The sequence below is a fragment of the Pituophis catenifer genome, unplaced genomic scaffold (assembly GCF_029215685.1).
Source record: "Pituophis catenifer annectens isolate HBS135680 unplaced genomic scaffold, rPitCat1.0.hap2 SCAF_6, whole genome shotgun sequence".
NCBI classification, from domain to species: Eukaryota; Metazoa; Chordata; class Lepidosauria; order Squamata; family Colubridae; genus Pituophis; species Pituophis catenifer.
Window position 1 is genome coordinate 47545846 of NW_027256886.1, and position 16416 is coordinate 47562261.

At 35.3% G+C, this 16416-nt stretch overlaps 1 protein-coding gene across 1 annotated transcript in view; it reads right to left on the reverse strand.

The window, feature by feature from the left end:
* The window catches only part of LOC139318790 (VPS10 domain-containing receptor SorCS1-like), a 403261-nt gene that overhangs the window by 135526 nt on the left and 251319 nt on the right, over positions 1-16416 (reverse strand). Inside the window, exon 4 of the mRNA XM_070946400.1 lies at positions 9537-9695. Within this exon, the coding sequence (XP_070802501.1) occupies positions 9537-9695 (159 nt within the window). The remainder of the gene's footprint in view (positions 1-9536; positions 9696-16416) is intronic.

Consider the following 16416-nt stretch of genomic DNA (forward strand, 5'->3'; position numbering starts at 1 on the left):
ATGCTCTATTCAAATGATACTCAAATTGTATTTATAAAAACAAAACAAAACAAAAGTACCAAATAATGAAATGGCTATGAAACAGAATTGTGTGTCTGGTTAAATCTAAGCACTCAAGCTTCACAAATTTGACCTTAACTAAGACATCAGATAAATAAAAAGCTTTCAACAGAGAGTTTTTGTCAAACATTTGCTGGGGAATCATATTATTGTAGCTAGGCAGAAAATTGGTAGACTGGAAATAACCTAGCCATGTTTTTAATCCTTTGAAAATGGTACATTGGCCATTCGTCTTCCAGTTGTTTACACTGCTATATAAAAGTGATAAGGTTTTGCTTAAAAAAAACTTTTAAAAATCTAACAGATAAAATCAGATAAGCCATAAACAATTGCCTTCATTTTCCTAGGATCAAGTTGGCAATTCTTCATTATTTGATTAAATTTCAGAATATGCATACTAGAAACAAAAACTATTTCACTATTGATGGACAAGTTTCTTTTCATTCCCTTCAAATATAGAAAATAAATGTTACACAGAGCACAGATTGAATTAACACCTCAAGATCTTGTCTTCCATGGAATCAACTATTTTTTCCCATTTTCTTTTTTCCCAGTATTATGGGGAAATGTGTGACAACTATTTATCTATGCACAGATAATCTGTACCCTTAGTTATTCTAAACTGCATTTGTACCATAATATTACATACCTCTATAATTTCATGTTTGTTATTCTAGAGATGTACAGACTACAGGCATGAAATAGTTTGAGCTACGAATGTCATCAATCAAAAGTTGATGACATTTCCACTATTATATTACTTTGAGCTGAGATACTGAAATGAATGAGATTTTTATGATATCTTGCATTTATTTCCAAAGATCCATGCAGGATAATTATTCATTGGTTGTCACCAATTTAAAGATCGTGAAAAGGAGCAGAAGGCGAGAACAATTTGAAAGAGAACAGGTAAAAAATGTCACATGAAAATATAGAATTATTATGTTTAGATTTTGTGTACAATGTAGCACTCTAAATTGACTTAGAAATATGGAATATTACATTTGGTATATTTCTTATGATATGAGACCTACCCTCTGGTTTTGAAGTAGTCCCCATCTTAAATTTAGAGAGAAACCACTTGGATGCTCTTTGAAAAATGTAAAAAAATAAGATTAGGAAAAAGGAATTTCAAAGTGAAAGAGTTCACAATTATATTACTGAGCACAGATAGATATGCAGACATGGTCTTTCTTTGGGCAGAGAAGATGGCTAAATGATTTTAGGTGAGTCACTAATCACTGTTTCTTAGTTCTAGTCAAATGAAGTTTATAAAAAATATATCCCGCAACCTGACTTGGACCAGGATGGTAGATTTCAGGTAATTAAGCCTTCATTTAAGTGCATGTGTACATGTGAGTATGTTTGGGTGTAATTCCTTTCATTTTTTGTCCTGTTTTATTAAAAAAATAAAGGTTAAAAAAACATAAGTGATGAAGTATTTTGAAAGATGTACAAAGATGTTTGTGTCTGTCTGTCTCTCTCTGAGTGTGTAATCAATTCGAAAGTGTAGCAGTAGAAAGTGCATATTTCTTTTAAATAAATCACTGGTTTAGAACAAATTATCTTTGATTTTTAAGTGGTAAGCAAGTGGGCTTGCTTGCCACTTAAAAATCACTTAAAAATGATGGCAAAAGCTTCTATAAGAGATTGTTGCACATTTAATGTACTTATTCAAGGTATCTTGGGAGCATTCACCAGCAAAACCTCAGGGTAATTTTCTCAGTTTTCACGCATTTCCACAAGCAAACTCTTTTGTGGCAGTTCTTTCGTTCCATCAGGTGAATAATGCAGCCATGAAGGTATTCTGGTTATTAACATCATCTCCTTCCCCAGCTTGAAGCAAGGTCAATATTTCAAAAAAAGACACCAAAATAACTTTCTCAGATTGTGGAATGATCTAATACCTTACAATTTGAAAAAATATAGTATGAAATATATATATAGAATATAGTGTACTAAACTATAATTTTATATTTCTCATGCTAGGCTTTTGGTAACTTCTTTTAGGCAAGTTTTTTTTTTTTAATGAGAAAGATTTTTTAAAATATGATAGTATTTTTTTTAAAAAATACATTGTTTTTAAATACATATTTTTTTAAAAAAATACATTGTAATGAGAACAACGACATAGAAAATTACTAAATTTAATTTCATTTGAAATGACCTAAGTACATACCATAAGCTATATAAACTATAGACAGCAACTATAAATATATAGTCAGAACCAAATAAATGTGACAGTAACCCTAAAAAAAAAAAAGAAAGGAAAGAAAGAAGAAAAAAAAGGAAAGAGAAAATGAAAACTAGAAAAAACTTTTCTGGAGTTTTTAATTAATAATTTATTATTTTATTTATTTATTTATTTATTTATTTATTTATTTATTTATTTATTTATGTATGTATGTAATTTATATGCCGCCCTTCTCCCGTAGGACTCAGGGCGGCTTACAAAAACAAAACAAAGAATTACATAAACAATTAAAATCAATTTAAAATTAAATTAAAATCAATTAAAAATTATTAAAATTATTTGAAGTCACCCCTACGGATTCAGCCCATTTGGTAAAAAAGCCACGTCTTCAATTCGCGGTGGAAGGAGAGGAGGTCCGGGGCTGTCCTGAGGCCGGTGGGCAGCCCATTCCAGAGGGTCAGCGTTCCCACAGAGAACGCTCTCCCCCTGGGGGCCACTAGCCGACATTGTCTGGCTGATGGCACCCTGAGGAGGCCCGCTCTGTGTGAGTGCACCAGATGGTGGGAGGAAGGCAGGAGATGATCCTGCAGATACCCTGGGCCTAAGCAATGTAGGACTTTATAGGTAAGCACCAGCACCTTGAAATGAACCCGGAGAGCCACCGGCAGCCAGTGCACCTCACGCAGGAGAGGTGTCACACGGGAGTACCGAGAAGCCCCCATAACAACCCGCGTGGCCATATTCTGGACTAACTGTAGTCTCCGGGTGCATCCCAAAGGCAGCCTCATGTAGAGGACGTTACAGTAGTCCAACCGAGACGTAACAAGGGCATAAGTGACCATGGCAAGGGCATCCCGATCTAGGAAAGGGCGCAACGGGTGCACAAGGTGTACCTGTGCGAAGCCCCCCGGTCACGGCTGTCAAATGATCTTCTAGGGATAGCCATGAATCCAGGAGGACCCCCAGATTGTGGACCCTTTCTGAGGGAGTAAGGATCTCCTCTCCCATCACTAGTGACGGGGCCACTAGATCAAGAGATGCCGGTATCCACAGCCACTCGGTCTTGGATGGGTTGAGTCTGAGTCTTTTCCTTCCCATCCAGGCCCGCACCGCTTCCAGGCAGCGGGACATCACAGAAAGGGCATCCCCAGGATGATCCGGGGTGGAGATGTAAAGCTGAGTGTCATTAGCATATTGATGGTATCTCACCCCAAAACCACACTATATCAAATAATGATATAGTGTGATATACAGTATATTCAATTGTCAAACAATTAGTTAAATATTAGTATATACATTGTAGCACTAGCTCCAAGTTTCTTGGCTTATGCACAGTAGTGTGCTAATAAATGTATAACAACCAGGACTGCTGGCTTCACTGCTGCCACACCATGAGCTGCCATCAGCTGACTTGTATGCTAGGCATTATGATTTATTTCTGCTCTCAATCGGCATTCACAATTCCACAAAATGTAATAACTAATTCTTGGAAAACTGTATGAACCGTCTCCAACACGCACACTACTGCTCATACTGCTACTAGTCCTGTAGCAATAGCAATCCCTCTTTGAGGGAGATGACCAGTTGAAAAATGTGAAAAATAAACAAATGAAAAAAAAAAAAACTATTATGCATTCCGTTATCATGGAATCCAATACCTGTGGAATTTGATCAATGGGACCATTTAATCTTTATAAACCTATAATGCAGTGTAGCATTTCAGTAAGTACAATGATCCATCTTGCTTTCGGAGCTTCATCTAAGGAACAATCTGGTCAGGATATTTTTTTTTAAAAAATACTTTTTGGATAATAAAAGCTGTGCATAAGGAAGCAGACCATACCAATTATTGTTATTTCTTTTTGAAACCTTATTCCAGTTCATTTAACTAAGGATTTATGTCATCTATGTCGATCAAGATTCTCAGTCATCCAGGTAAAGTTGTCTAGAAGTTGAGTCATGGCAACTGGACTTCTTTTTCTTTTTAGTTTGAAATGTTTCACTGCTTATACAAATAGTTTTGTCAGTCTGAGCAAGTTGGTTAGAGAAACTCCATGCACTAGTTATACTAGTTAGGCCATCTAATATTATTGCCATTTCATTTGTGTTCAGTTAGCCCAGTACTTCCAATACTTCAATAAGTTAAAAATTAACTAACACAAAAAAATATTATTACTGTTGTTGTTTAGACTTCTATACCGCTTCATAGTGCTTTACAGCCCTCTCTAAGCGGTTTACAAAGTTAGCATATAGCATATTGCATATTAGCATATTGCATTAGTATTAGCATATTGCCCCCAACAATCTGGGTCCTCATTTTACCCACCTCGGAAGGATGGAAGGCTGAGTCAACCTTGAGCCGGTGAGATTTGATCTGCTAATCTGCTGAACTAGCAGTCAGCTGAAATAGCTGCAGTACTGCACTCTAACCACTGCGCCACCTCGGCTCTTGAAATGAAAGCCAAAGATAGGAAAATCCAAGCAATCAATCAAGTTGCACAAAAGCCATTAATATAATTCACCGAGTGTCTGAGTACTTATTTATTTATTCTTGATGGGACCACTGATAGTGACCAAGCTTTCCAATATTTCTCTAAACAAAAGAAAAGGTTACTTAAAATGTATTAAAATTAACATTCCAATTGTTTTTCTTTCCTGTCATGCCCTTTTAATTTTTCAAACAAAACAAAACAAATAACTATCACACCATCATTAATGCGTTTAGACAAAGGTACTTCTAGCCAATGTTCTCTAACATGATTCTCTTTTCTTATACAAGTATTTTCTGAAATGACATGTATTTGATATCCACAAATTGAAAAGAGGTTAGCTATTCGGATAATTTCTTCAAAATCTTTAATTTATACATTAGGATATTTGAAGGAAATAAATACTATAATTCTATATCCGACAACATACCAGGGATAGGTAATTGTGTTCAGCAGCAGCCACTGGTTTTTTTCCCCCCATTCTTATTTAAAGTTTCCAAGGGCCACAGGGAACATGTCCAGTGACATTGAATGGAGTGAGTCAAGCAATCCTACTATAAAGCCAAGTGAAATATAATAAAGATATTTTCTCATCTAATATTGTTTTATTTTCCTTTTCCAGAGTATCAAGGTGGTGCACAATTGTAAAATAGGGTATAAAATATGAAATAAACTTATGAAAATATAACAATAAAATTATATCATCATCATTAAAATTATCAGATACATATATCTACCGATATCCACAGATACGCACATGATAAAGGAAAAATCAAACTTTATGTACTGATATTCTTTTTAAGAGTAAAACAAATTAATATCTACTAGATCCAGAGAGAAATTTTCACACTATTCTATATGTTACAAATATTCATAATACAACTTGAAGTCTTTTAGATGAATTTGAACTTGCTGGTTGCTAGTATAGGACTGGGAATCAAAAATCTGGATGAATAAATGACAATATTTTGGAATCTCTTTGTTGTCACCTAAGAATTATCTAATCCACATGTAGAAGCATAAGGCTTATGTGGATCCTTCAATCTAGCCATAATATAGTCGTAAGAGTGTGCCCCATTTAGCAACCTAGCTATAGACCTTTTGTTCTTCATTTTGAATAAATGACAAACTCAATAATTTCTCTGTAGAATTGTATCAGCAGCTCCTTGGGCAGTAATCCAAATGTAAAGAAACCAAAGATCAAAAATTTTATTACTGAGAAATATTTTTTTAAAAAAATGATACTTGTGCAAAAACTTGACTGTAGTTATATCTTTGAGGTACAGTTGAGGATTAAGGTGCACAAATAACCTGAAAGTCTGATCTTTCAAATGGAGCAAAACATATTCCCAATTTTCAATTTCTAATAACTATACCTGATTTTTTGCTGATAAATAGCATTTTTACTTGTGTTACATTCCCCCCACCCTTCATTCAATCAAAGTAGATCAAAAGCAGGACATATATTAGTGAGATAAAATTCAGAGTGAGTTGTTCTTTCTTCAAGATCAAAACAAATTTAAAGCTTTTTTTCTTTCCTATGTTCCTTACTTTCTAAAATGTAGAAGATGGCCATTAAAAAAGCCCAAATATATATTTCATGTATAAAACAATCAAGTTCTTTGCATGCTAGTCATACTCTAGTTCTTTCTGAAATGGCCATTTGACCATGTGATAATTATATCTTCAAATGACTAAACTTGGATATATTAATCTACAAAGAAAATTCATCACAAAGCAATCAGGACTGTGCTGTTTTCTTTAACAAGAGAGCCCAAAAGAGAGCCCAAAAGTTCACACGTGACATCATTTGTGTTTTTAAAAATCATATATTTCATTTGTCCATCCTGACTTATATTTCTTCATATAAAAATCCTTTGAAAAATATACCAGATTGCCTTCAATTGGTCAGCAAATGGTGACCATTTGGCTATACTGTTTATTTTTAATCTGGCTATAAAGTAATTTATACTTCTTCCTCTTTATCTGCCTATAATGAAATTTAGGTACAATTCAAGGGTACTATTTTTCCTCTTAAACTTAGGTGAAATAGACCAAGCAAACTGAGTGGCTTCAGATGGTACTTTGGCAGGTTGATAACCATCTCTTGCTTATTTCTCAGTCAGATGTTAACTTTGAACCTGGCAGCTCATTATCAGATGAGATCTAATAATGTTCTTCTGGATTTATCTAATCATTTTTATAGATTAAGAACATATGTACTTATCACTGCCACTGCCATAACATGGCAAATTGTACAAGGTTACGAAGTAGAGGAACTGACTTTTTTCCCCATGCAAACATAAATGGAAGTTGCAAAGGGCCAATTCTATGGTTATTATAGACAGAACTTGGGCAGACTGAAAGTATTTGATAGAATAATTGAAAAACACTTCCATGGGATATCTATGGAACGTGGCTTTATGAAAACTAATGGATAAATTCCCAATGGTATTTCTCAGAGACATTAATGGTGGATTTTCGTTTCCATGTTTTCAGTTTTGATGCTGTTCAACCCAACTACCTGGACCACTCACTGAGAAATGAACAACATAAAAACAAGGACATACAATAATTGAACCTGATTGCAAAATAACTGCAAAATAATTATAAGGTAATTACCAGATAATTACAGGATGGTAATCCAGACAATTACCATCTAAAGATATATTGTAAAACATTACAAATAGGAGAATCTTAACCCAAACCTGAAGAGGTTTTCCAGGTCTTACAGAATGTCATCAGATGGGAGCCATATGGATCTCAGGGAAGCCCTCATTCCACAATCTTGTAAAATACAAGACTGGTTTTTGTAACATATACAGAAATATATGTTTCTTTCAAAAAAGAAAAAAGAAAGAAACGTAAAAAGAAACGTAAAAAAAATAATAATAATATGTTTACTTTGACATTTTTATTTTTCCTTTGGCAATTTTGTCCCCTCCCCTTCATTTAATCTTTCTTTTCACCCTTTGAACTCTGCCATATTTATAAAATATATGAGCCATTTGCTGAAAACATATGAGCAGAAACTGAGTATTTCTTTCATTTTTGTCCTAGCAAAATTGTTCATAAACCTTGTTTGGGGAGAAAGGGATAGAAATAAATTTGATACTTGGAGACAGCCAATTTGAAAAGTGCCTGCTAAAAGACGTATCTGTATTTTTCTTAAAGTAAAGCCAATTTGTTCATGCTCAGGATATTTTGCCCTGCTATATGACACAAAGTTAAAATTGTTTTTTAGGGATACTTTAAGAATGTGGTGTTTCAAAATTCTAATAGAATTGACTTGATTTAAATCTTCTAGAGAAGGGGTGTAAAACTGGTGGCCTGTGGGCTGGATGCGTCATATGCAGGCCATGCCCACCCCAGCTCCGCTAGAGAAAAAACATCATGAAATGTCATCTGACAGCAACATGATGCAGCGAGTTTGACACCCATGTTCTTGAGTAAACTAATTCAGTTAACTGCCATGATTTGTACCTCTGAATATTCAAATATTTTGGATGATACTGATGATCATTGCCAGTTCTACATTCTTCAAATATGTTGAATCAAATATTATGATACATCAGCTTATATGATTTTATTAAATGATCTGAAGACATGGGGAACTAAATGCCTACATTACCTACAAAAGCATGTGAATTATTTCCCATTTTGTCAGAAATAGAAGCCAGGTGCAAAACTGTTCCCTAACCAACCTGTGGCTAAAGGATATAGCATCTATATAACCAGCACCTGGGGTAAAACAAATATCAGTGCTGCTAACTAATTTTCACTACTGCTTTCTTATCATTCTAATTCACCTGCCTAATGGCCTGTTCACTGGCCTAATTGCCAGTCATTTGACATTCTCCCATCCACCTGTTGCATCTATCCTCCATAGACAACCCAGTGCAGGTATGTCACTTCAAAGCAATTCAGGGCAGGGATAGACAATCTATGGCCACCTAGAGATGGCATTTAACACGTTCTGGAACCAAAAGGTAGATTGATGATGCAAAGTGGCTGAAATCAGGATTTTCTTGCTCTTGTCATTTTTCTGGGAAGAATTTTGGAGTTTTTGTTTCATAAATAATCATAGTTTATGGAAGGTTTTTTTCCCCTGCAAAGTGCTTGAAATTATAATTGGGTGTGTTTCTCTTCCCAAAATCACAAGAAACCCTGCTCTCAAATCATGATTAAAGAGACATGTATTCCCCCTGCCAAAAAAAAAAGAGGAGTATTGCTTGCCATTCCAGTGCTGCAGGTTGCCTACTTCTGTAGGCAAATGCCTAAAAGATAGGCATTTAACATGATATACATTATAAAAAATTGTGTAGCACCTATCCTGCAAAGACATATTGAGCAAAGCATAAACCAACTTCCATGTTTACTCTAGGGCTTCTTAAATTAATGAGGAATTGACCAGGTAAGAGTCTCTGGAATGATGAGTTGTCTTGATTTCAGAGTTTTATGCCTATTCCAATTTGAATGTGACACAAGAGGAAAATAATTAAATACATGAATGGATACTAACTGCATTAATTTAATTAGATGTAGAAGTTAAAGAAATTAAATCAGGTTTAATTCTTTTTCCTGTCCACCTTCTACTTTTCAGACTTACAAATCTAATGTACCCTTCAATATATAAATTGAGCATTTGATTATTTTAGGGAGCAGTTAGAGGAGGTTAATGTCAGGTATATCCTTTGAATCTGCTGTCTTTCTTGATATGCTGGCTGTTAACTGACACTTTATTCTGTCCAATAATAGATTTCATCCTAGCAGAGCGTAAAAGTAATACTAACCTTCTGATCCTGACTGTAGGCCAAAATCCAGTCCTCCTGCTTAGGGTGAAAGAGCATGCTATGGATGTAGAAGTTCAACCTGTATTTTTGATAGGTGGCTCCTTCGTCAGAACTGATCAGCAGGCTGCTCTCAATCTCAGGATCCGTAAGCAACATAATCTGTACAGATAAAAAAAAGAGAGGGGAAATTGGAATTTGAAACAAGAAAAGGGTAAAACAAACATTCTGAAATGTCTAGAAAGTCACTGTTGTGAAAGATAATTTAAGTAGGCTCCATATAGCTGTACATAGCCAGCCAAACGTAGACAAAACAAAGATGGTCTTCTAACTGGAAAGTGATAGAACATGGGTGTCAAACTTGATCTCACTGCGGCCTGTATTGGAATTTTGTTTGCCCTTGGGGGCCGGGGTGGGCATGGCCTGTTCATTGTGGCCAACTGGGTGGGTGGGGCTGGGGTAGGCCGGGGCTGGGGCTGCACGGGCCAGTGCCCTGGTGTCTCCAGGAAGGCCCCACGGAGCAACTAGGGGCCTATCACAGGCCAGATTCAGTCCACAGGCCATGTGTTTGACGTGGCTGGGATAGAGGAACAACATTCTACTTAACTACTTAACTGTTATTAAGCTGGTTATTAAGACCAGCTGCCTGCAATTACTGCAGGTTCGAATCTCGCCAAGGCTCAAGGTTGACTCTGCCTTCCATCCTTTCTAAGGTAGGTAAATTGAGGACCCAGTTGTGGGGGCAATAAGCTGACTTTGTATAAATATACAAAAGGATGAAGGCTATTGCTGAGCACATTGTAAGCCGCCCTGAGTCTCCGGAGAAGGGCGGCATATAAATCAAAATTAAATTAAAATAAAAAAAATAAAATAAACTAATCCAAATATTTCTGTAACAGTCTATACAAAGGCACATATACCTTTTATTTTTGACTGTGTGCGATACTATATTTTTTAAAGGTACATTATGAGTTATACTGAAGTGCCCCATTTCTTTTCTGTTGAAAGCTGTGGAAACATGGATTTCCCTGACAAAAGTCCACAGTCTTTAATAGAGTGATGGTAAACAGAGGCAGCAACTGAGGACAAGAAAGGCCAAAGGAGGCAAAAAAGTGAGAAACACTCTCTCTTCCTCTGGCATTTCGTTTGATCCTTATCACATTAAACATAAGACAAAAGGAAAAGACTAGAGAATGTCATTCAAATCATAGCACATTCTCCAAAATTCACAGAAAGGATAAAAGCCTGAAGGTATCTTCAAGTACCAAAAAGTATAAAGCCTTTTCTAGCCCATTCTGAAAATTTTGAATCAGCACACGAGTTTCCAAATGTGATATTAAGTCAAGCCCTACATATATTATCAGTGATTACTTTTGCTTTAACTTAAAGATGCAATTTAATTTAAATTGTATCACATTCTATCACTTCCCATATATTGGTACCTGTACTATCATTCTTTCCATAGAAACCTTTTCTTTTGCACCATAAGATAAAGAAAAAAATACATTACCTCTGGAAAGTTATAAAGATTTGAACTTTTGCCTTAAAGAAATAAATCGGGATCTCTCATACATATCCCAGGTAATAAGTATTGTACCCAGAACTCTTGAAATAAAGGGATTCGCATAAAAGCTTCTACTTACGCTGTAGTAAATATTATATTTTTTTATCATTCTGTATCCATTTATTATGACTATCCCTCAACTCTTGAACTTTCATACAAAAGCAGGCAAGGTAATCAAAGTTCGACATAATAATCTCTGGATTTTGACTTTTATGTCCAGTAGATGCCAGTCCCTTAGTCTTTTCTTTATGCTTGTATCATTTTTTCCCTGTTATTTCAACACATCACTTTATATGAGATCCCAGAGTCTGGATAAATAAATGCTAAAATTGGATTCTTTACTATAGCAGCAATACACATGGAAGACATGGAATATTATCCAAAGAACAGAAAAAAATGTTTCTCAATTTCTCAATGATAAGGAAACAACTGCTGATCAAAATGAATAACAGATTGTATTTTTTTAATGGTAAAAACTGTTATGACACCAAAACCAAGTGAGAGCCACTCCCAGGCACTTCTGTTCTACACTCAGATAGTAGTATTTTAGTTTTTGATCATAGGCATTTATTACAAGTATGCCTGCCTATAAGAAAGTTGAATATATTGAAGGTGTGTATGTGCTATTTTGCCTAATCCCCCCTCCCCCCAAAAAAAACCCTTGACTACAATCCACAGTCAGCTTCATAAAAGGCACACGGTCATTGGCATTACACTAAGTAGATATATTTCAGCATAACAACATGTTGAATGGCATATCAACAGTGCCAGGATTCTATCCTTTCCCACCCAATCCCATGGATTGACAGATGGTTAGCTTCATTATTCAAAATAGCATTAAAATGAATATGTAATAGGTACCCCTTAATTTCATTTAATATTGTGATTAGCATATTAATTTATTTTATTCTCTGTGCACTGGGCATACACGTATATGGACGTGCATGTATTGGAGACATACTTATTAAATGGATGAATTTTCTGGATTTCATGCTCTGTTGGATAGAAATAATATAACACAGAGTAATGCATAACATTCTAAGTAGCACGTAGTTGGAACTGAAACTCTCTGCAGCAGTTGTGATGTGAATTCAGATGTACCCATACTTAGATAAGTTCCAATGAAATGCAACATAGACTTTAGTATGATTATTCTAAATAAGCACAAATTTGGGAAACAAAGTTAGAAGTCTTTCTGAATTGGATTCAGGCATGTTATTACAGTTATATAGTAGATCAGAAACTTGTGGCATTTTTATGATTAACATTATTACAGCATAAGTTTTCACTGACTCCTAGCAACTTCACAGATACATGAAACATGCAGATTATAAGCACTGTTATAAAGAAAGGGAGATAAATGTGGACAATGAAAATAAAGGCGAATAAAATGCAAAGTAAATGGATAACTAAATATTATTAATTTGATCCCAATATAGTCATATTTAGACTAGATTGGAGGTAGGTGATTCTCCAGCAACAAGGACTGTCATACACTCTAGGAATATACAACATTTTATTATGATACAGAAAGATTTGTGGGAGTTTTTTCCCCCCAGTCCTATTTTTGTTACTTCCTGGATCATAATTAATCAGAATGCCCATTTCATTTGATCATAACATCTACTTATTAACAATCTATGGATCCCTGCTTTCACACAAATCTATAACAACTTAAATTATGCCAATATATTTCTGATATACAGAACATTTTCACCTTTTCCTTTTTAATTAAAACTGCATCTTCATCTGCCTACATGTATGCATCCATCAACGTCATTCAATGGCACTAGATCATTTTCATTTGGATCTATTACATCCTTGCTCTCTTGCTTAGTTTTACAGACATTCTGTCAGATCCCCCAGGAACCAAGAAAGAAATGAAGAGTTACTTCTGAGTAGTTTCTTTTATTGTTCCTCTACTGTATCTATATACAGAAATGTTGCCCAACTAAAGCAGCTATTTGCATAACTACAGATATATTCCCTGTAGTCATGGGGAGGATCTGTTTTAAACTTCTCCCTCCTTAATGATTCTCAGAGTAAAACTGTAGTAATGCAAATAGTTGCTTTAGTTCGGCAAAATTTTTGTTTGGTTTTGCTGCTTCTTCCCCTCTGGGAATCCAGATTAATTCCACCATACATACCTATTTCATTTATTCATTTCATTAATGAGTTCACTCTCCTTACTGCTCATTCCTATTATATTCCAAGCTTCCATGTATCTTCAGATAGTGCATGAATATTGATAAAGAGCCAGAAACAAGGAGACCATGAGTTCTAGTCAGTTAGCATGTACCTTAGACCAGGCCCTTTCTCTCTGAGCCCTATGAAGAAGGCAACAGCAAACCATCTAAAATATTTCCAAGAAAATTTTAGGGATTTATGCAGGCAGTCACCAGGAATTAAGAAGGAGAAAGAGAAGGAGAAGGAAGAGGAAAAAGAGGAAGAGGAGGGGGAAGGGAAAGAAGTTAACATACTGTATGCTGTCCCTCAAACTTTGTTCTTTATATTTTCACATAATGCAGTTTAATAATATAGAGAAGCTGTCAATCAGGTTACTAGCCTTAGTTGCAGCTGAATGACATGTCACATTACCTAGTAACAGGAAGGACACTTACCTCAACTCAGTCAGTTTTGATATATTTTGGTCAGGATGCTATAAGCACATCCACAGCCTATCCTATCTGTGGGCATTATGGTATTTGTTGCAAGCTAGAATTTTTAATATAGAGATTACACTTCAGGGCAGCATGCTTTTTCTTACATCCAAATAGGACATATGTGCAGTGTACTGACACACAATCAATGCATTTTAATAGTCCTATAATAAATTCTATGGAGCTAAATCATGAGTGGTCTTGGCTACTTGTGTTACTGACTTTCTGTCATAAAATGAAATTCCATGTGCATGAAGACCATATAAACGAGCAGAAACAAAGGCATGGAAAATATTTTATTATAATATTGCAAATTATTGACTATCTGTCTATAATTTATAGAGAATCATATTGATTGCATCAGTGCCAATGCAGCAATTTTGGTATACACACTGACACAGCAGTTGGTAGAAATATTTCCCAAAGGTAGTTTATAGCAAAATAAGTGAAGCCATAATTAACTAGATTTGTTATGCACATATACAGTTCCTGAACTAGTATGATTGAGGGAAGGGTTATGTCTTCTATAGACTACTGCCAATTGCGATAATCCTGTATCTATTAATCTGAAAGTAATAGCCAGAATACCTACTACTAATACCTACTAAGAAACTTAAATAATGAAATCTTATGATGATGGCAGTCACTTATGGCTAGTCTCATGCCATTGGTCAATGGGACTCTTGTAAAATAATGACAGAAAATCAGCTGACTTAATTGACAGAAAATCAGCTGAGTACTTTTTTTGTAAGACCTATCACACTCTGAAGTGTGGAAACAGAAACAGAAACAGTTGGAATACTAATACTCGGAAGGCAGCATATGCAAGTGATGAGGAACTGTGGCATTAGACATAACAAGCTTTGATTTCTCCTATACTTCAAGACTAAAAAAAAATACCCTGCATATTTTTCCCATTATTAATGGCACTTTTTAAAAAAACTGCCTTGCCTCAGCCCAACCTTGCTTTCTCAGTCCATTCTAGAGACAAGTGGTTTATTAAATTGGAGGCAAATAAGAAAACAAACTTTAAATGTTGTCCCTACAAAAATTTCCATTTTCTAGGATAGCACCAGAATAGAAGTTGTTTGGTCAACAAACAATGACAATGTGAATGACAGTATACACACTGCGTTGAAAATGATTTTCCAACTGAACAAGCTGTAATGTACAAACTACATTAATGCACATCTGCAAGTGGTACATTTATTCATAAACACATAGACACATTTACAGCTTCATAAACAGCAGTAGTTAAGTCATCCTTATTATTAATCCTAGATCACTCTCACCAGTGCAGTAAGTCCTTGGATGACTTGAAGAATCTATCTTGGATTTGATAGATTTGCATTTTGGAACTGGAAGCTTCTGAGGCTCCTCCAGCTCTCAAAAATCAGTTGTATTTGGAACTGGAAACACAAGAAAGTGTCATTTCAACCCTTAAATAAGAGAGAGCACCAATTTCAAAAGAGTATAACCCCAATTATCTTCTGAAACAATTGAGAAATATAAGAAATTTTAGTTTTCACCCACTTTGTGATATCCTTTGGGATTTGAGGTCCCCTTAAAGTAATATTTAATTGCCTATTGTCTAATAATCCCTAAGTAGATTTAAAGCATGGCTGTAGTAAAATGACAAAACACAGGATAGATTATAAGTCCATAATTTGGACGAGGAATGGAACTTATTAAGAACAAGGGCATTTAAGATGAATAGTGTAAAAGAACATCATATAATGAGCCATATAAGTCTATGAACAAGTCTCCCAGTGGAGGTGGATATACGATTCAGTGTTTATGAGGCTTAATAAAAATAAATGGAGTAGAAATTCCTGCAGCTATGGATCTCCCCGTCTGTATAAATTCCAATCCCCCCCTGGGTTAAATCCTACTCAGCAGCTGCTTTGCCATCAGTTCACCCATCCTCACAATGTTCTACAGATAATGAACTCTGCATCACCCTAGGCAAGTGTCTTGTTAATAACCTTGGCACTGACCATGCATACCTAAGCCAAGCATGGCCATTTTACATTCATTTTGCAATGAAGTTAGTAGTGTACCTAGAACACCTGCTGCAGAGTAGGCTATGTACAGAAGGGCTTCACATGTCTAGTAACTAGAAACAAATGACAACAAAGTACGAAGGTAAAGAAAGGAAGAACTTGCCTGTAGGATCTGGTAGTGCTATGCATTCTTTCTGAATGTTTAGTATACATAATGTTAAATCAGAGTTCAATCAGATCTGTTTTATTTTTGACTACAATTCCAGTAATGCTACAGTCATGTAAGACCAAAACAAGTGACACTGGGACAACAAGTTATAATTCAGCAACATCTGGGCTCTTTCAGATAGTCCTGAAGTACATCTTCTAGCATCCTTGACTAGAGGTCATGTAACTGTAGCTGCTGGAAGAGAGTTATAGTTTAGAACTATCTGGAAAAGTTTCCTATCCCCAAGGAGATGTTTTAGCTTCTTCTGTACCAGTACTTTAAGAAGATGACAAAAACTAATTCCCCACCACCACTTCTTAATTGGCAGCAGGATTGTTTTTGATTTAACTTGTAATTTTAATTTTCTTTTGATTTTAATTGTATTTTTACTATTTCTATGTGTAATTTGTGTTTTATTTATACATTAAGCATTGCATATATTGAACAA